General features: G+C 30.4%; 2 protein-coding genes across 4 annotated transcripts; one reads left to right on the top strand and one right to left on the bottom strand.

Moving 5' to 3' along the window:
- The first annotated feature begins 254 nt into the window (after positions 1–254).
- On the top strand, positions 255–3299 carry LOC132920986 (PIH1 domain-containing protein 1-like). Its single transcript, XM_060983767.1, has 7 exons — positions 255–520; positions 604–685; positions 783–968; positions 1429–1575; positions 2227–2456; positions 2525–2671; positions 3125–3299. Exons 1-7 carry the CDS (start codon positions 458–460, stop codon positions 3161–3163), a joined length of 894 nt encoding a protein of 297 aa, XP_060839750.1. The 5' UTR covers positions 255–457; the 3' UTR covers positions 3164–3299.
- A 1313-nt stretch (positions 3300–4612) lies between these two features.
- LOC132920985 (ankyrin-1) lies at positions 4613–19801 on the bottom strand. Of its 3 annotated transcripts, XM_060983765.1 has the most exons (27): positions 18672–19600; positions 15789–15976; positions 14225–14326; positions 13767–13868; positions 13567–13683; positions 13268–13468; positions 13068–13173; positions 12596–12891; positions 12404–12497; positions 12058–12266; positions 11686–11949; positions 10290–10553; positions 10108–10214; positions 9792–10038; positions 9512–9718; positions 9295–9439; positions 9020–9219; positions 8711–8908; positions 8436–8642; positions 8230–8361; positions 6765–6971; positions 6429–6689; positions 5953–6361; positions 5662–5876; positions 5405–5540; positions 5210–5338; positions 4614–5126 (listed from the first exon to the last, which is right to left on the bottom strand). In XM_060983765.1, exons 1-27 carry the CDS (start codon positions 18817–18819, stop codon positions 4864–4866), a joined length of 5154 nt encoding a protein of 1717 aa, XP_060839748.1. In that variant the 5' UTR covers positions 18820–19600; the 3' UTR covers positions 4614–4863. The 3 variants fall into 3 exon arrangements, with proteins under 3 accessions (XP_060839747.1, XP_060839748.1, XP_060839749.1); XM_060983764.1 differs by having other exon boundaries at positions 4613–5126; positions 5210–5540; positions 18672–19603; XM_060983766.1 differs by lacking the exons at positions 4614–5126; positions 5210–5338; positions 5405–5540; positions 5662–5876; positions 5953–6361 and having other exon boundaries at positions 6528–6689; positions 6775–6971; positions 18672–19801.
- Positions 19802–22304: the final 2503 nt, after the last annotated feature.

Below are 22304 nucleotides of genomic sequence, written 5' to 3'. Positions count from 1 at the left end.
CAATCAAGATACATTTTTGTTTTTAATATCTTGTCTTTGTATTTAAAAAGTTAGTATACAATAGTATTGGGCTAACAGACATCAGCAGAAGCAATGTAGTATAATAATTATTACAAATTATAATTATAATTGTAGGGTTTTGCAACTCGGTCAGATAACCCCTTATAAAGAATATATAGGCAACTAAGTATACTCTAGTGTGATTTACCGCCTTATCAAAAAGTGATAAGTATAAATCTTTAATCTATGGGCTCCATTCTTAACGTTTCGAATTCATGGATATTTGATGTCCGGTGCATTTTTTGAAAGAGTTTAAGCTGTTTCAATGACTCATATTTAATAATTCGTCATTAAGCTTAATTAATCGTCTCATTTTTTTTCGTTTTATTTGTGCTTTATTGATTCCCAATTCGTATTTATGTTACATTTTTTCAAATTCACCATATGAAGTAATATTATGTCGTCCAAAAACTTTTTAGACGTCGACGAGTCGATTATTGAAAAAAATCTTTTAATTCAAGTACATATAATATATATATTTGTACTCCTATTTACACATTCCAAACGAATCCAAATGTGTAACATAGTATTTATTATTTTCAGAGCAATGAGGAACAAGAATTCGAACAGTTTGTGAGCGGTTTCCTCAATCCTGACTCAGGAAAATTGGTTAAACCAGCTCCAGGTACGATTTTAACAATCTGTTGCTACTACTTAATTAAAAATTAGTTAAATTTGTATAAACATTTGATTGCATAATTTTAAATCTTGTTTAAATGTAGGACTTTGTATAAAATTATTGAAAACCGATAAGTCAAAAGTGTTCATAAACCTCTGCCACCATGCAGATATCCCACCTCCGGATGATATAACAAAAGAAGAACTTGCAGAGGTTTTCAATTCTAAAGATCCTGAAAAATTCTGTATCCCGTTAAGTATTGGTATAGAACACATAGAGACCGATAAATGTAAGTCTAAAAATTTAATTTTTATAACAAAACTTAGAGAGTAGAACTTTTAAAGATAATGTGTTCAATTCAAAAGTTAAAAGTCAATTTGTGTCTTTTATTTTAGTGTTATTACAATTGCGCTTTAAAGAACAAAAGATCTATGAATAAAGTTTCATTTCATTTTTCTTAATTTCTTAATCCTATTAATTGTGCTTTGGTTTTATTTATGTAAAAATTTGTTAAACCAATGAAGACATTATTGCCTTTAAATATTTTTAGTATTATATACTTTAATTAAAGCAAAATTATAATAGGTAAATGATAAATGCAATATTAAAACATTATAAGTTATAATTTATAACTTATAATACATAAATATTAACATAGATTAACAACGTATTTTGACCTAAGTTAGAAATGTGTTTTTTTTTTTAATGCATTGAATGTTAATAGTTTTTATTTTATTTTCATGTTATAGCTAATTTACAAGTTCCTGTGTACGATGTAGCAGTAAATTCAGAATTTTTCAAAAAGTGTCAAAATGATGATGTGTTTCAAACATTCATTGTTTGTGCTACTATAGAAGGAGTTGCTGAAAAGTTCAAATTAGATATAAGCGCAGAAAGTATTTATTATTTATCACTATCTAATTCTTACCATCTTAAGGGCTCTTTATCCTTCAATACTTTTATTCTTAAATCTCTATCACAGAATATAACAATTAGAGCATTGAAGGAGTGCATAATTATTCATTTTGAGAACATAATACCTACTCATCTCATTAGAGTCTTTTGTATTTCTGATTTTACTAATTTTTGATATTATTTTGTGGTATAAATTAATTAATTAAAATGTGATGTACAATGATTGTACTTTTATTGAAATGCTTTGAGTATGGAAAAAGCGATGAATAAAATTTCTTTAACACATTCAGCTCCGATGACGATGTGTAGTTGTCATTAGATGTCGGGTGCTACAAACCGATGACGACCTGTAGTTGTCATAGGACAATTATTTTTATTTGTTATTTAAAATATTTGGCTGTTTGTGATCGATTATTTTACTTAGTATGGCCATTCAGTAAAACTAACAGAACATTTAGAATAACAACAGACAGCTGGTTTCGATTTCCCGGCATTTTTATGTTTATGATTTGTCTGGTCTTCACGCGGCTGGTAGCGCCTGACTTCTGAAATGGACGTGAACGTGTTAAGCCATAATATTGAACTTATCTAATTTAAATTTCATTTTTTAACTTAGTTATGTTATGTTGTAGATCCAATTATATTAAAGAATAGAAAATGCATTGGATCTTTGCAACAACACAGAATTCAACAACGTCCTCCTAGACCATCAACATTTAAAAAAAAACCTTTGATTCAAGAATTAAATTCAAAAGCATCACTTTCTCAGTTAGACATTCATGTTAAACCTGAGTATAAGATTTATGTGCAACCAGAAGATAATCCAAAAAATATAATTTTAGATGTTTGGATGCCAGAAGTGGTAATTTTATAAAAACAAACATTTTACATTACGGCTTTGAATCATTTTTTGTTTATTATTTTCAATAGCATAGTTCACAAGAAATTGATTTAAAATGTGGTGAAGATTGTCTACTATTAACTACAAACAAACAAACAAAATATGAGTTGGATATATGTTTACCATACACAATTAACCAAAAAAATGTTAATGTAACATTTAATACTTCAACTAAAGTAAGTTATTTATATCTACATTTTATTGTACTCTATTGTTATTTATTAATTTATTAAAGTAATAAGACTAGTAAAATTCATTATAGAATATAATATATACTATAATTAATGTTAGTACTAAATATTATAATGTCTAGATAAAACATAATAACAAATAATATTAGTTATAGAAGTTATTCACTATAGGTTAGTCAAAGACAGATGTAACTTAATGTAAGGCATTTATTTTTCAATGTTTCGATTTAATACTAAGTGTGAAAATTTATTTATGATGTCAACATAAAAGTTAATAAATGATATTAAATCTTATAGAATAGTATTAGATATTTTAGTCTTTTGAGTCTTTAATTAACTTAAAACTATAAATTATTATTATTATTTGTTAAATGTTAAAATGTAGAATTGTTTAATAGATTTTTTATAAAAATATAATATAAATTATTTCTTTTTCAGTTTTTATCAGTAATATCACCCATTATTTCTAGCAATTGATTCTCATAGTAAGTATTACAATACTTTTCAATTCTGTTTTATGTATTAATTTTTTTTGCACTTCAAATTTTTCATGTTTATATACATTTAAATAATAAAAGAAATACATGTATTGAATAAAGGAAAAAAATTTTTATATTTCTAGTTTTGATTTTTAAATAACCAAGCATAATAAAAGTATAACAAATTATTATTTAATTGAATTAAAATGTATATTACACTATAGAATAAATACTTTAATTAGACAAGAAGAAAGATATAATATTTTCATTTTAAATTAATGCTACAACTGTTGCTAGCCTAGCTCACGGTTGTGTAAAATGATTTTTTGTGTATATTGTTTACGCATTAACCTCGCTGTAGCCTGAAATGTGGATAAGAGATAAGACCACTTGTTAAACAAATGCTCTGATTTCAGTTTCTTAGCCAAATGTGCATTTTGTGCACATAATATCCTATAAGAGATCATGTTGTACAAAAAGTTTGCCATTATCACTAAACAACATAAAATACATTTCTTTCACTCCTATATGGTTAGATGTGCAGATTAACTAGGTGAAATATTTGAAACCCAAATGGTTCTACTACAGAATCACCCATAAACTAACATTTACTGATATCACAATTAACCAGTTCAAAAAGAACCTCATTTTTTGAAGTTAGCCGTATTATTGGAATCTTATAATATTATAACTAAATTTTATAAACTTGTAAAATTTATTTTACCCACAAGTATGTAGAGCTATTTATAGAATTGAATTTATCTATTACCTCTTTATTAAAATTGTCATTAAAACAACTCGTTACGTATACTAAATACAAATATTATTTTAAATGATTTATACAATAACGATATGGCAATATAATGTCAACATTCTGGTGTAGCAAAAGATAATAAGTAATCAACAGAAAATTTGCATTCTGTTTGTTTTTTGAAAAATGTGTTATAAATTTATAATCAAAGAATATTTATAGAAACATCTTATTATTACTTACTTATTTTAGAAATAATAATTAATGTTATCACATAATAATATAAACTCAATAACACCAACAATTTGTTTTGACCACGATATTTTTACTTTATACTACATGTATACATAATACATGTCACAAACTCACAACTATAGAAACAAATCATTGTCCTTAAGACTTGAATAATAATTATCGGGTATACGTTTTCAAAATTCAAGTAATTTTTAGGAGTAGAAATCCCTGTTACTCCAAAATAGTTTATTGGGTAAGTATTAAACTAAAATACCTCTCGATACCCTTAAGTAACGGGCAACGGCTATCCATAATACATAATTATACCACATACTAGAAGTAGTAGAATATAATTTATAAGTAATAAGTGTCTTAGGTAGGTACCTAGGCAATAGATGCTGTAATATCGTAATATTGCTACCTATCCAAAAATTGTATTTGATTAACAAAATTAAAAAAACATATTTTGTAAAATAATATAAATGTATTTGTTTTTAGCGTACCTACCTATTTTATTATGTACATTAGTTTATGTTTAGTAGGTATATAATATATATATTATATTTATCAAACATTTATCAATAATAATTATAATATTTTATACTATCTGTACATTTATAATTTTTACATTTTACATATTACACATTTACCTATATTAATGTAAAAATAATTGTTATGAAATTATTTACACGTTTTATATCGTTAATTTTTCCTTATGGGATGTTCTTTATGTTGTTTGCCAATACCGGTTGTGGGTCTGACTGAGCTTCACTGTTACTCCTGGTTAATCGTTCCATTGATGCGTTTGAAGCCTTCGTGTCTTCTCTCTCGTCGTTTTCACTAGCCCCTTGCAGTGCTCGATATTTCTTTGCGATAGAATCCCAGTCTGTGACGGTCTCGATACGGTTCGACAAGCTCGCAAAGCTTATCTGCGATCCGTACGGACTCAGATGTACGACACTAACCGATATCGATTCTACACAGCACGTTAAATCAATATTATAATATAATATATGTCCTACCATTTAATTTTATTAATATATAATTGTTTTATCTTACCTCTTGGAACTACTTGCGCCTTTTTCACCTTTGATAGCCATTTATTGCCCATTCGAGTCCTGGCACTTACTCGTCCTTTTGTTTTCATATCGACCATCTGTGATAAACTTGGGCGCTTTTTTTGCTTAACTGTATTTAACAGTTTAGAAAAATTCGTAAGTGTTTCCTGAATATTTTTCTTTCGCGTATTTTTACCTCTTTTCTTGCATATCTCTAGTAAATACATGAACCAAGTCGTAATTAAGTTCAAAGGCGATGGCGTTGTAGTTGTTCTATGCATATTTCTAATCAATTTTGCCAATCCAAACTTCCATTCGATATCAGATTGTGCCTATAATTATTTAATATGAGACGTGTATTATATCATATATGCACCTAACACCTTTAACAGGTAATTTATATAAATAAATTACATTATTTTTGTTTAAACAACGTTAATATGTTGTATTTACCTGAATTCTTTGATAAGTATCACTCATCATAGCAATGAGCAAGTTAATTAGTACGACAACCGAAACTAACATATAGATACCAAAGACAGCTTTAAATAAGTAAACCGTCCACGGAGGTTGGTCGGTGTTAGAAGCCTGTCTCAAGTCGTTGTGTGTTGCCATACCAAATACAGCAAAAAAAAGTAATTCAAATGCATCTATTGGGCTCATTAGTACTATAAAAAAAAATTAATTACGTTTAACTGTACATATATATTTTTTAAACTTGTTTTGCTTATATTTTAGTTTTACCTTCTGCAAAAAAATCTGTTTGTTTTCTTTCTAATTTCTTAGCGATAGGATGGTTCATTGCAACAATTTGCATAGAAAACCCGAATACGAAAATGCTCAGTACTACGAGGAACCTTGCTAAATCTTTCATCAAATCACCAATTATTATAGCCCAGGGTCCGAACAAATGATGGAATGACAAGAAATCCAGAATCTGAACGCACGCCATTAAAAATGATATAGCGAACATTTGATTCCGAAGATACATGACTGTAGGAAGATATGAGTTGGAAACGAGGCCACAAAATCCGACTAAATGAAATGCCACTCCTATCACACTCCATAAGAGAACAGCCAACTTCACCCAACCCAGTCCACTTTTGTCGCTCGGATTAGTTAGTTCAAACAGTAGCAAACCACTTAACCAAACCTAATAATAAATTGATAGGCACGTAAAAATGATTGCAAATGAAATAACTTTGTTATTGATGACTTACCAAAAGTAACCACTCATACCAATATGGAAATAAATTTTGCCGCGCTGCTCTATAGTACGGCGTGATGGCGACCATTTGTAATAGAAGCATCAAATAAACATGAGACGTCAAGTACGACATAAACTTTATGATTGGAACTTTACTATAATTGTGCCAAAGGGGTAACGTAAACACTATCCATAATGGAGGACAAGCAATAAATCCTAAGAACATAAGTAGTGTTTTCCATCCAGCCCAATTCAGTCTTCCTTGCCAAAGTTCCTAAATTTAAACGTATATTAAATTGAATACATGTTAAAAAATACACATTTATATTACAATTATTAATGAACTAACCTGTAGATACCTTTGAACAACAGTATGAGCGATTACTTCTTTTTGCTCATTTTCAATAAGGACGTCTAAAAATTCAGTATTTCGTCTGTCTGAAGCTGTTAGGATGCGACCTGCTGAATCTTGACCAGCAGCTAATGCTAAAAGTTCTGTTGCCATAGTTTCGCATTGTTTTCCCGCGGCTATTAAGTCTTTTGCTCTCTCTTTTTCCTAGTTATCGTACAATATTAATTAATATAATATTAAAATGTATTTTAAATAATCGATCTTGGTAGATAATACCTATAACCTATAATATGTAGATACTTAATTTTACAAAAACGACTTGTAATTTTATAAAAGAAATTTAAGTTAGGTTAAAAATGTTGACCAAGCAATTTTCATTATATGTATAATATAGGTACATACTATATAATGTATAACACAAGTTGTTCTAAAAGATATCTATTTTTCTCACCTATAGTTTATTATTAGTTATTATAATAGGTAGTTGCAATTGCAACGGACTTTGAATTTTGTACTCAATAATTTATTAGTAATTTTAGGTCCTGAAAAACATGAAACTGAAATGAACATTAAACTATTCACACTGAATTCTTAAAAATCTGTGGTTTTGTTTATAATTAGTTACACACTGAGTTTAATTATATTTATGTTTATAATACTTATTTAAAATTGTATTCTTTAATAATTTATATTCTTTATCATTTTAAAAGTGGTTAAGAAGTACCTATTGATATATATTAATATATTATAAACCTAAAATCTATTCACCAAATTATTATAATGCATTAATGCTGCATGTAAAAACGTAAGTAGGTATATCTTTTATATATGTTAATACATAAACGTCATGTACTCATTTAAAGTGTACATACAATTTTCGTTCAGAGTAGATAAATTAATTAAAAGTTATGAGTTGCTTTGTCAGTTTCAGTTTTAATATATGTATATTATATTATATATTTGTGTGAATGCTTATAAAAATTATAAATTATTTAAAAATATAAAAATGATTAATAGAACATAATATTTAGATATTTATAGATACCTAATATGATTATATTTTATAATTGTATTTGTGAGGTAAAGTTTTTCATCCTGTATGGTTAGAATAAATATTATATGGTTGTTTAAATTTAAATTTTATTTTATTTTAATTTAAAATTTATTACTAATTTTTCCTTTTTTGTTTTCCTGGTATAAATTATAATGACATATTATTTGAAATCGTATATGGGGGTTTGTTTTATTTTTCAACACTTATATATATTGTAGTTAATAATTTTCCTTTTTTTATTACTTTTTTAGACAAAAACGCTCACAACTTGAGTCTATCTATTATTATCTAGTTATTTTAATTAACACATTTAAATAAATTTTAGTAGTATAAATTGATTTTATGATAAATGCTTTCTATTATAAATACACGAATTATAAGAATAAAATCTGTATTATATAAATATACCTTATTTGATAAGTTTATATATATACTGGAAAGTTTTGCTGCAGTGTCTACTGGTGCGGGCGATACTAAAATAAATTCTTCAATAGGCTTGTTGTTATGATTTTTGCTGCAAATCATTAGATTGTAGACAAACTAATACGAAAAAAAAATGTTCAATTTTTATTGACTTGTTTTTAAGTAGATAGTTTATATCTCGGTTTTTGTACCCTTCTATCATCCATTAAACCGTAAGTGTCATGTTCTTTTGTCATCAAGTATTCCAACACATCATTATGGCCCTCTTGAGCTGCAAACCATATCGGCGACGCCCCATAGTTGGTTTCAGCTTTTGGAGAGGCACCGGATTCGACTAAGAGTTTTACTACGTCTAAATATCCAGCACGAGCAGCACAGTGCATCGCCGTCCACCCATTCTATTAATTTAATTTTATTTGTATTGTAAACACGGAAAAATAGAACAGTATTTTTTTTTAACACGAACTTTATCTGTGGCGTTAATTTCTGCACCTTGTCCTAGCAAAACTTCAACCATGGCGTAATGGCCATAAGAGGCGGCAATATGCAGACACGTTTTACCATTGAGATCAGAACTATGTAATAAGTCTGCTGCTCTTGATAATAGTAGCCCAACTACAGTCACATGACCACCAAAACATGCCAAGTGAAGTGCATTGTAACCCTAAAAATATAGGTATAATTTAATAATTTGATATTTATTTTGTACCCAAAAACATATATATAGACATGATTATAATAATATAGTAACTTATATTATTTAATAAAAACGTACAGATTCAACTGTAGATGCGTCGACTTGAACTCCGGCCGAATTGAGCAATAATCGGACAACGTTTTCGTTACCACTATAAGCAGCAAAATGTAACGGTGTCATTCCAGATTCGTTACCTAGTACACCTAATACGCTGACTCCAGATGGAGGATCAGACTTGACCGTAGCTGGTATATGAGATAGTAATTCTCGAACAGTATCTAAAATTAGCAATAAAATTATATAACGATTGAAATATTTTATTTACATTTATTATTTGCTTTTTTATACGGTACCTGTTTGACCACAGTATGCAGCCATATGAAGCGCCGTCATACCAAGCCTCTTGCTTGAAATTTTTAGCGACTGAGACGAACGTAATACTTCTAATACAGGTAAATGACCGTTTTGTGCAGCTAAGTGGACAGCTGTAAATCCTGCCTGAAACAATGAATTTTCAAATTTTGTAAAACGTAATTAATAAAAATAAAATAATTGATTTGTAAGTATCACCTTATTTTCGTCCGAACATGATGCTCCTGCCCTGACTAAAACTTTAACCACTTGTGCATGACCTCCTTCGGCTGCTAATTGAAGTGGTGTAGCCTCCGTGATACGATTTCGAGCCGAAATCACGCCATTTTTGTCGAATTTCATTAGTTCAATGATCACAGTAACTGATCCTTGCATTGCTGCTATGTGAGCGCACGTATTTCCATCCTAACAAAAAAAAAAGAAAATTAATTGTAAATTAAACTACCTACGTTCTAAGGTCTACGGAAATAATATTTACTTTAGTGCTAGCTAAAACTAATTGTGGATGTTGTTGCAAAAATAGGTGGACAACTTCTGGAAAATTGTTCTGTGCTGCAATATGAATTGGTTTTTGTCCTTGGTCGTCTGTAGCGTCTATATTGGCGCCCAAATCTAACAGTAATCGACAAACTTCGAGTTGACCTGCAGATGCAGCTAAATGTAGAGGCGTTTGTTTTCTCAGAGTGAGAATATCGATTACAGCGTTATGGTCGTGAATCAAAAACCTTTAGTAAAAAAATTTCAACTGTTATAGGTAAGTTATATTTAATGTAAAAAAAAAATCAAAAGTTAACCTGCAAAGATCAGCAAAGCCGTTCATAGCCGCTAAATGTAACGCTGTCCAGCCAACTCTTGACTTACTGTTTATGAACGCTTTATGAGTTAGTAGAGCATCACATACCTATATTATGAACATTTTTATTGCTAATAATATATTATAGGTAGGTATATTATTTGATGTTATTAATTTCCATACTTTCAAGTATCCCCTTTCGGCAGCTAGATGAAGTGCAGATCGTCCTTCGTTATCGAATACGTCTACTCTTGCATGGTTGTTTAACATGGTGTTTACTAAGCTCATATGACCCCTATGACAAGCAATCAACAAAGGGGTCCAACCGACGCTGGATTGACGGTTCATCGACTGTTGTATTTCGGTTGGTGACATACCATTTAGCATTGCTGTAAGTACATCGTTGTTGCCAGCTACAGCACAAAAGTGTAAAGCTGTTTCGTGGTGCTAAAATAATACATAATAATATATATGGTATCGCAATATATGTTATACATAATAATATGATTTTTTATAACAATTCTACGATTTTCTTTTGATTTGCCAACAGGATTAATTATTATCTATTATTAGTTATAAAATAAATATATGCTCGCCAATCGTTAAAGTATTGATTAAATATTCTGTAAAAACTAAAAACATAGGTTTTGTCCCTATATATTATGATTATTGGTTAAAGTCTTGATGGAACACACGATTTTGAATAGACAATTTACATAATTTTTTATGAAAATAATAATTTAGCATTTAAAATACATTCACAAAGTAATTTACATTTGGCCTCGTGTCAGTGCTACTATTGATTGTAGCGTTATTATAAAATAATTTTGAAACGATTTTTTTTTGCTTACCAGTTACCAACCCCATCAAATAAATAGGTACTTATAATAAAATAACCAATTTTTTATTACCTACTTACAGATAACAACTATTTATCTGTGATGCAACTGTTTAATGATTTTAATAAGTAGGTATCTGAATCCATAAAGTTAACTATTTTATTTTATTTAAAACATAAAATCACAAAATACCTAATATGATAATACGATCATACTGCAGATACATATTTCTTTATCTTTATTACATTAACATATTGAGAAAGATAATTGATCAACAATAGTAGTAAGGTAGTAGTATTAAATTATATTATTATAATATATTATACGAGTAAAATCCACGTGATGATTACTAAAAGTATACCTAAATAATATGTGTGTTTAATTTATTTCAAGTAGTATCTTGATAATATTATGATTTGTTCATTTAAATTCAAATTGTTAACTAGATAAAAACTTAATATAAAAATAAAGTAAACGATTTAATATTGTCTTGCACAAACGTTAAAGCAATTTACCGTTTATGGATTGACTTAATAAGGTATTATGCGGTAGTTATTACGATATTATTTAGCAAAAAGTAGTTACCATTAAACCATTTATTTAAATAGCATAGTTAGGTGTCATATTACTGAATTAGATTGAATCATTATTCGAATTATACCAATAATACTTTCTTTAATTTCATACGAACGAAAAGTAGGTATATTCGAGTGTAATAAATACGTTACATCGAAACTTACTTGTTTTGTCCGTAAATTGATGTCGGCTCCTGCTTCAAAAAGTAATTTTATAACTTTAGCGTCGTTGTTCGGTTTAGACGCATTGACTTCGGTTTGTTTTATATTGGCAGCATAGTGTAGCGCGGACGCGCCGTCTTCGTTCACACTGTTTACGTAAGAATTGGCTACTTCATCTCCTTGTTTCGACTTGACAAAATCGATGAGTTGTCCGACAATATCAGCTTGACAACTTCTGCAAGCCAAATGCAACGGCGTTTCTCCCACCTATATTCCGTTGATTATATATATATATATATATATACGTTGGATTAGAGAAATAACCTAACGATGAAGTATAATTTTGCAACTGTATAGTTTGTATGTATAACGCACTTTGTTCTTGAAAAGAGGATCGCCGCCGTCGTCTAGTAATAGCTGAAGCGTTATGAGATTACCGTACTGGGCGGCCACATGCACGGGCGTTTGTCCATCGTCCATGGCCAGATTGGGACCGGCTCCAGACTTGAGCAGCATAAGAGCACAGCGGTCGCCGTCTTTGACTCTAGCGGCTATGTGTAAGGGAGTTTCCCGTAACTTACCACCTACAAAAAAAACCGTTTACCGATGGTACAATAATAATACGCGTAGTACCAGTGGAAACGATAGACGATATCAGTCTATTTATTAAATAATAATTAATAATATACCTACGTACTACATATTATGATTCCTAACTAACCTCTTACGTGAACGTCGGCTCCGTAACCCAATAACGTTTCAATCACCGCCGGTTTAACGGATTCGACCGCTATATGGAGAGGAGTGTAGTTGTCCTGAAAGTCAAACATAATACTAGATGTGTTAGCTCGGAGATATTTTAACATAATAAAATTAATGTTTATAATTGGCTTATGCCGTATAAATCGCGTACGTTCGTCGTGACGTCAACTTTTTCTCCTTTCTGTAACAACGTGTTGATAATGCCGACGTGCCCGTACCTGGCTGCTGTGTGTATACTCCGGGCGCCGCTTTTGTTCGGCATGTGAAGGTATACACCCTTTTTGAACAACATCATTGCACAGTCCGCGTGACCGTTTAACGACGCTATGTGCATGAGAGTGCTGCCGTCCTTTGTCCTTTCGTATATGGAAGCCTTGAACTTGTCGACTAACAACTCGATGATATTTGCATGGCCGTTTTCAGCAGCCAAATGCATCGGGGTCCGGTCTAAATGATAGCAAATCAAAACCAATATTAAAACGACTCACAGGTTATACCTACACGGCTACACCCAATATGAGAATTACTACTTGTCTAATGTCTATTTATTGGCATACCTAACTATTAAGTGTATTATAGATACTAATATTTACTACATAATATACTTATAGTATAACGTTTACCTTGATTGTCTGTTATAGAAGCACTAGCTCGTACGCCGTAAAAATATTTAACTAAACTTTCGTCTCCGTCGGCCGAAGCTATATGAAGAGCTGTCTGCCCTTGGCCCTATATTGTCCAAGAGTCGAGTTGTAAGTACGAATACATAATATATTATATTAAACAGTTAAACATCAAACGAAATGTCAACTGATATACCTACGTTTTGACTGTCTACGCTAGCACCGTAGTCAATTAGTATTTTTATCATGTCTATGTCTTTTCGTTTGGCCGCTAAATGAATGGCCATGTCACCGGATTTAGTCTTATACTTTAGCTGCTCCGCTGCTTGGGTCGACAGCAGTTCCCGGCACATCGACTGGTTACCAGTTTCCACGGCCAATAGCAGCGGAATTTTACCGTCCTATACAAACGCGCAGAAGAATTGTTGATGGCCGTTATAATATTAAATATTGTATTTCGAATAATAGCTTAAAAAACAATAAATTATGTAAAAATTACCCCGTCAGCGATGGTACGAATGTCTTTTCCACAAGATCCCAGGAGGACTCGAAGTATGCTCGTCGCCGTACCCGTCTGCCTACTAGCCACCATGTGCACAGCCGTCTGTTGTTTTGGCTTTAAACGTAAATGTTTGATGAGTTAACATTTTCAACTAATATAATATTTTAATATGATGTCATAAAAATCAAATAACATACACCTCCTGGACAGTAGACATCTACGCCTTTTTTGGGCAGTAATACTTTTATTACGTCTTCTCTGGAAAACGTTGAAGCCAAATGCAACGCATTAAAATTTTCCTGAAAATTGTACGTATAATATACATTACTATCCAAATAATAGTATAGAGTACTCCGCAATAGGGGCGTAGTTTATTATATACATATTAACGCAAGTCATATTAAATTTATGGAAGACGAACGATCGAGTATTTTCGCGTGACCGGAATATATTTATAAAAAATACTATCTACACAACAGTCTTAATAAATTTGCAACCTGATGATAAGTTTTATGCTTTGGGTAATAATTCTTTTTCATGAGTCATCCGTTAAGTTTTGGTAAATGGTACACAAAAATAGTTTTAAAACTATGGTAATAAATGCGTTAACCAATTATAGGTAAATAATAATATTTATAATATGGCCAGTGCTTACCATATTTCTAATTGTAACATCAGTTCCGAGGTCTATTAAACGTTCTAGGAATGTAGTTTTGCTTTCTTTGACTGCATACATCAAAGGCGTCATTCCATTGCTCTGTAAATACATAATATTATATTATATAAAATGGTTTAATTTTATAAGAAATATTTTAATTATTTCATCTAAATAATTATTTTTAAATTAATTAATTTCATAAGTATAATAATTTATAATTTATTAACGAGTTAAACAAATCAAAGAGATTTCATTACATATAGTGCATACTATACCTACTTTATTTAATATTACAGAATAAAGTCTCTACTGTATAGACGAATCTACGGGGTGTGCCGGATGGGCATTTTTTTTCTTTATAATTAGGGTGTGCCTTACACCCTAATTATAAAGAAAAAAAAATTAAATAATAATAATTAATAATATACATTCACATTAATTAAATTTTTTTTTAAGAGGACGTTGCACCCGCATAATAATATGTTGTTCCGTCTTACACACGTACGACATGACAAAACATGTTTACGCAGTCTGAGTAGAACTCGCTCAATTTTTGTTCTAAAGTATATACCTATTATAAAATTATAAGAGATGACAATATTTCGGAGTGCAAGACGCTGAGGTTTTTTTTAAAAATTAAAATTTTAAAAAGTTAAAGGTTGACAATGATGATACGATGAAAAGAGAAGCTCACAGTAGTGCTACTCTTTACATGAATATTAAATTATGTAATTACAAATTATTAATTTTTAATTAATATATTGTAAAATTAAACAATAAATTATTTTAATAAATACTTAATTATTACATAATACATAGCAATTTAGTATATTGTACTATTGCTCGCTCTCTATAGTACAATACGATGTAACGTTTTTTTGTTAAAAGATAAAATAGGTACGGTAGGTATAGGTAAACTATTATTATTTTGAGCGTTTGCATGAATCAACGTTGTACTTTAAATATTGACGTACCTTTAACGCCATAATCAACTCAATATGATATTTGTATTTTAACTTTTAATATATAATTTATACTTAGAGTTTTATTTTCAAATGGGTTCGGTTAATATTTGTCTTAAAATCAGAAAAACGATTGATGATTTTTAATTTTTTTTTGTATCAATAGGTATATATTGATGAATACCTATGTTAAATACTTAAATAAACATATAAAATATTAATGATTGTATGTACCTAATTTAGTTAAAATAAAATATATTAGATAGTATAATGTATTATAATTGTTGGAATTTCGTCGCGTTGAGGACATTGAGGTCAAATAAATTTTCCTTGTTAACTTTTTTTAGCCCAATTTAGACAATTTACTTTAATCATGTAATGTATGTGTTAAGTTCAAGTTGTGGCCTTTAGGGTAAATCGCGTGTCGACGGACCATGACGCTTTTCCGGTTGTGCTAGTTTTCCAACGTCCACGCGTATTTTGGAATGGACATCAACCCCTATTTTTTTTTCAACCATAAAAAATATATTTGCGCATCGTGGGTACAATTAAAACTTTAATATTCCAATAAAACATAAAAAAAAAACCAGTAGCTATACCTGATCCACTACACCAGCTAACGGTGTTGACGTCACATCCTCGCCACCAGCCGCTACTAGTTTTTCCACTACTTTTAAGGCCTGATCTAATGGTGGCCATTCTGACTTTTGGCATAATTGTAAAATTCGCTGGGCTCCATCTCTAATGGATGAGCCTGGACTAGGTAGAGTTGTTGGTAATACTCCATCTACAAAAACAACGAAAATTGAAAAAATAATAACATAATATAGATTAAATTATTTATAATTTTAAATTTTTTGATTATGTAAAGCCACATATTATATATTTTTAGTATTATTTGGACTGCTGAATTATTACTATTTTTATTACACAGTAATTCGTTAAGCGTTATAAGTTTATTACAGTTAAGTTGTATATTTTATAGATAAACTAAATTCAATTGCTATCTATTTATAATTGATATTTAAATATTAATAATTAATACAGATTTGATATTTAAGTTTTATGTCATATTCTGCTTATTTAAAAAAAATGTATTATGTGGTTGATATTAGTTTTGAAAATAATTTATTTGTAGGTACCTAATTAATATAAGTTATTTAATTTAAACTCATATTTATAGTAACTTTTTAACTTATTGTTAATCTCAACATAAACTCCAATTCCAAAATAATTATAGCATATACCAGATACCTAATGTTCATAGGCTGCAATATGATAAGTACACAATTGACTTAGGTACTAAAAGCCAGTGATTATTATTTATTTTTAAACACATTATTGTTTTTAAAATTATAATTTTGTTCAAAGATAGTATACGTTTTTATTTAATTTTATTTTTTGAAAGGTTATTCTAAATTTCATTATAATTAAAAATATTCTTACATTTTTATTTTTTCATGTTGTAAATGTAGTTTTTGTTTGTTATTTAAATTTCAAATAGAAATTAATTGGCAGAAATTATTGATACTTGACAAACATAAATTAACAAAAATCAAATAATAAACAGATATTGTAGTATAGGTAATAATAAATTATTATTGTTACGAACAATAAATAGTCGTTCACACAATTTATTGAATTAGAATTTGCTTATATAAAGCATTGAGATTTTTACCTATATCTATTTCAATAATATTAATTTAATACAAATATTAAAAACTTAATTGTACATTTATTGTTTATCTATTTCAAGAAAACTGAGTTGCATTTACAATAGCTCTATATTATGAAACACGTAGGAATATTTTTTATTGATGAAATTATTGAATAATGATACAATTCCATATAATGTTAACTATTCGTTATACTATTGAATGATTACACATCAGATATTATTCACTGCACGTGTTGGGTTACGCTATTGTTTTAAATGGCCTATTAAAGTGGATTAATCGGTATAATCGCTGTTCATATTTAACTTTAAGCAGTGGGCGGAGTACTTATTTTCTAAATATATAAACTATAATAAATTTGGAGATTTTTAAGAATTTTACAGCACCCTACATGAGAAGTATTGAGATGCAAAATTCAGATATAAATATATAAGTGAAAATTCAGGTAGTTGCCGTATACTTATCAACTAATATGTAGGTAACTTGTTTGTATTAAAATAGAGTGCCGACTGTAATATAGTTAAATTCTTAATCAACCATGATAATTCTTTGATACGTATTGGTCACATAGTCTTTTTATCTTTATTACGGGGATTGGGAGCGTTGATTTTCTGTCTTTGTCTAACACACAACATAAGATTATAGACGTGTTCTATTTCCAACGTACCGATTAATATAATCAGAGCCGTGCTGTGGGGGGGCCTAGGGGGCATGCGTCTAGGGCGCACGGTTTAAAGGGGCGCCAAAAAAATTGAAATGCATAATGATAAATAAAATAGGGGGCGAATATTTTTAATTTTGCCCTGGGCGCCAAATCTTAACGGCACGACTCTGGATATAATGAAGCGATAAGAATTCTGAATATAGATTTGAATTCGTCATCAAGTGTTCTTCAGATCGACTTTTCCACATTTTTGATTTTTTGATTTTTATTACTCCAAAAATTGAAATATGTCAATTTTTTAATTACTCTTTTTTAATATAACGTTTTTTGGATTTTGAGAGGATAAAATCAAAAATTTGGGAAAGTCGATCTCAAGAAGACTTATTTATGACAAATTCAAATCTGTATTCAGAATTGTTATCATTTCATTATATCAATCGGTACGTTGGAAATAGAATAAGTCTATAATCCTAAGTTGCGTGTGTGTTAGATAAAGATAGGAAATCATCGCTTCCAATTCCCTTAAAAATATATACATTTTTGATTGTTTTATCAATCATATTAAATTTAACAACAATAATTTGGTTTTAATAAATAATATTAAACAATAAATTGTTTCAACATTATTTCTCGAAAAACATAATGCATACTAAACAATATTTGTAAAAAGGTAACTAACTATGCGCGTTGTCTAGAATCTTTAATACAAAAATTTAGAAGATTAAAATCTGTACAATTTAATAAAAAATAGAAAGTAATTTAAATAAATTTTGATTTCATGGATTTCGTAAAAAAAATTACCTATATATAAAGGTTTTACTGTTTGATAATAATACATCATTATTTTAACCGTGCGATTAAAACAAAAAACGATCACCGAATTTAGTGGTTTCATAATATTTATGAATTAATATACAATATAGCCATAATCATATATTTATACTCTGATTTCTTACGCCGCAATTAATAATATGATATCGTTATGGACCGGTCGTGGTTCATGAAACTCGTGGTATTTGTCGATGATATATCGATATGTGTTTCTCGAGCCCCTCGAGATTTTAACGCGATTCGTAAATTCAGCGTGTAATATCAATACAATATTTTGAATTCAAGTCCCACAACGTCGCGGGAAAACTCACCTTTGGTCTCGTCTTTCTTGTCGTCGGTCTTCGACGTGCCACCGGCCGAGGCAGCCGCCTTGTCGTCGGCCGCCGCGGCGGTGGCCGTGGACGACGGAGGCTTGCTGTTGCCGGCCGCCGAACCCCTCTTGCCGGACCCGCCGATCATGTTTTTCGCTGGCGATACAACAACAACGACGACGACGATGCGCTCGCGAGTCTACATCTCAACAGACCGTACGCGAGAAGTCGACGCGGAATTTCTTCACGAACACGCGCGCACCGGCGGCGGTGGAACCATAGCAGATGGGTCGGTCGGACATGACCGCGTGTTCGTTTATAAATATTATGTCGTCGGAATCGACGTACCCGCCCGCTAACAGTAATAACGATAATGTTATATTGCGGTTTACGCGTCGATCCGGACGATCCGCAACGGGTCTCGGGTGCCCGCGAGCCTTGTCTTCGGCCCGCCGAGTTGCTCCGTAACTGGCACTCTGCACGATTATGAGCGACGCACACGGTGCACAGTGTAATGTACGGACACCGCGCACAGTGCGATACTACTACGAATTGTTGTTACGGGTGTAGTACGCGTATCACGGCAGGGCGCTACGGCGTGTTCTCGGGATTTGCATGTCTCCCGCAGCAGACCAATGAAAGCGAACTTGCCGGGACGGGAGAGGCGGTGGCGTACCCGCTGTATATATACCTACGAAAGTTCGCATGCTTACGTGCTCCTTTATACGACACCCCGCCCGTCCGCCCGCCGCGACCGATCACCATCAGCGCCGCCCCCGCGGTCTCGACCGCTCCCCCACGCGATCGCTCTTTCGCCGTCACCGTCGCCGCACGATCCATACCTGTATATACTCCAATATACCCGCGTGCTATCCACGCGGCCTTTCTTCCGTCTGCGGCACATAACTCTACTTAATTTGGGTTAGGAGTGAATGTACACCCTTTTTTTTTTGTTTTAACTTCATATACGTATACCTACATAATATTATATTGTAGTTTTTTTTCCCCAGTGTGCGCGCGTAATTCGACCCGTTTAATACTTAACTCGAATAATTTTAACGGTGGTCACAGCTGATTTAGGCACACGTTATTACAATAATACATAAGCAATAATAGCGTATGTATATATATATATACTATATATATTATAACACTACATTGTGGTAAAATATTGTCATTCTGTTAAATATCGTGTATATTATCTTGCAATTCTGTAAGGATAGACGACTTCCGTAGAGACATCGATATCATTTTATAAAATATATTATATGTTTTGTGACTTTAAAAAATATTTGTCATGTATAATTATAGAATTATACAAATGTGTGCATTGACATTCATAAAAAAAAATCTATAAATATACTACATAATTATTATGTATTTATGACTCATGATTTAGATTCGTAAAATAAACTGTTTGCAGTAAGTTGGTAAATTGAAATTTTTTATAAGTGGTTATAGAATTTTTTTTAATGTATTTTAGAATAATTTTAATTTAAGCTGTAATATTAGGTAAAAGAAAAAAATTTACCGATGGACAAATAAGTTAGGTTAGGTAAAATCAAGGCTGCAACTTATTTGCGCAATATCTATAATTTTTACCTAAAAAATCGGAATTTGTTTGCGCACACGGTTATATTAAATGCACAACTAGTTTTTGTACACGAAAATAATTATATTTTATCTCGGTGACAGATGGGCACAGATAATCATCGATAAAGAGTATGGAAATGTTATTAAATTCCTTACAAACAGTACGTCTCGAGAACTTATAGTGTGTGTGCATAGAATTTGTGACTCTAACCTATATTTACTGAATATGGATTTAGAAATTAGTGAAGTTTTTGAATCGCTTAGTCAATAGAATCAGTTGAACATCGCATAAACTTATGGAAAAAATATACATCTGGCGAAATTGACCAAATTAAATGCATATAAATAATGGGAAACTGTTATTATTATTATTATGGAAAATAATAGACACGTATATTATCCTACATGTATATTCATTATTAACCAATCATATTTTATAAAAATTAAAATTAACATGCATTAACATGCATTTTTAACTTGAACAAGTATTAAATATTATTTATTAACAATTATTAATAAGCAAGTGTTAACATGCATTTTTAACCACACTTATGAGGCTATGAATACATTCATAGACAGTCCTAAGTATGTTAAGGGGGAAGGAAAATGTATGTAATAAATTACTTATCAATAAACAAACTATTAAAGTCTAAAAGTTAACAAACCATGTGTATGGTTACGGCTCAACTGTTCCCAAACGAGTGGCAGTTTTGTGCCCAAACAAGTTGTCTTTTTGGTTTTGTGCGCAAACCAGTACCGCCCAAAATCAACTTTGGTAGACAGGGATGGTTTTCCGGGTTAAGGGTATTATCTAATTTTTTTTTCTTATAAGTTGAGTGATTCTGATTCGTTTTGCTTAAGACTATTTTAATTTAATTGAGCAATTTTGAGAGGTTTTATATTTATTTGGATACTTGTAATTTTTAAGAATTATTTTGTATATTGCCGTTGTGAGTGAATAATTGATTGGATAGAGGGTTGATTAATAGTGTACATCCTGTTAGAAATAAAGACAGCGATGCTATTCGAATCGGTAGTTTTGAGGATTGTATTAAGTATTTTATTTATTAAGTATGGTAATTTTAAGGGTTTATTTTTGTGTAATATGTGGAAAAGTGTTTTGTCTTGGATATTCAGTGGGCTAGCGAGAACCTTAACACTGGAGTTTCAATTCTTATTATCCAAAATTGTACTTATATTATTTTTGATACTATTTGTGGATACCTGTTGTACTTTATTATACATCTACACACGTTTGAAATTTTAGTGTATTGTACAGCTAGTGGATGGTGACCTCCACATAAAGCATCGCGATTGTTCCTTAGATGAGGTTGATTATAATTAGCACAATGAACAAATTTGGAAGGGTAAATAGTGAGAATAGTAAGATTTATGGTGTGAACATGTTCTTAACAGCTAAGACATTGGACGGTTTAATTCAGTTTATGCGATTCTTTGACTTTTAATTCTATATGAAGTAAGTGAACTAATTATATAATTTCCTTGATAAGTTCGGAAAGATTGAAGTCAATAAATAATAAAGACTAACTTTTTTAGGCAAAAAAATATTGATCTTTGCACTATTTGCATTATTTCAATGTTGATTTAGTATTAATTGAATGCACATTAGTTATTGCTATGATATGTAGATGTTTTTGATCTTGAACTTAGGATAATAAGCTAATTATTAAATCACCACCAGCTTGTAGCTGTGTAACCAGTAAACAATGGACCGGATAAGATATTATGAGTTGGAATATCTGACAGGCAAGAAAACGTGTTAAATTATGTTACGTGTCATAATTGAGTTAAAAATTAAAATTGTATCATTATTATTATAGTATATTATCAATACATAAAGTACAGTATATAGTCAAGGCATATAGACTATATATAGACTATATTCAGGTTTATATAACTAGACTAAATGCAATTAGATACCCTTTCATTAATTTTAAATGAGCATACAAAAATACTGTCTTTCAAGTTTTTTCAATATGAAAAAATATAGTTCATTAAATATTAAGACTCAAAAATTGT

Source organism: Rhopalosiphum padi, chromosome 2 (genome assembly GCF_020882245.1).
Source record: "Rhopalosiphum padi isolate XX-2018 chromosome 2, ASM2088224v1, whole genome shotgun sequence".
Classification (NCBI taxonomy): Eukaryota; Metazoa; Arthropoda; class Insecta; order Hemiptera; family Aphididae; genus Rhopalosiphum; species Rhopalosiphum padi.
The sequence above is the reverse complement of the archived record's forward strand: the minus strand, read 5'-3'. Positions and strand labels throughout refer to the sequence as shown.

Coding starts and splice junctions, on each gene's coding strand:
- LOC132920986 (XM_060983767.1), top strand. CDS start 458: ATGTCGTCCAAAAACTTTTTAGACGTCGACGAGTCGATTATTGAAAAA. Junction 1,576..2,226: donor ATTAGATATAAGCGCAGAAA/GTATTTATTATT, acceptor GTTATGTTGTAG/ATCCAATTATATTAAAGAAT. Junction 2,672..3,124: donor CATTTAATACTTCAACTAAA/GTAAGTTATTTA, acceptor TTTCTTTTTCAG/TTTTTATCAGTAATATCACC.
- LOC132920985 (XM_060983764.1), bottom strand. CDS start 18,819: ATGATCGGCGGGTCCGGCAAGAGGGGTTCGGCGGCCGGCAACAGCAAG. Junction 13,174..13,267: donor CTAGCGTAGACAGTCAAAAC/GTAGGTATATCA, acceptor TGGACAATATAG/GGCCAAGGGCAGACAGCTCT. Junction 11,950..12,057: donor ATCCTCTTTTCAAGAACAAA/GTGCGTTATACA, acceptor AACGGAATATAG/GTGGGAGAAACGCCGTTGCA.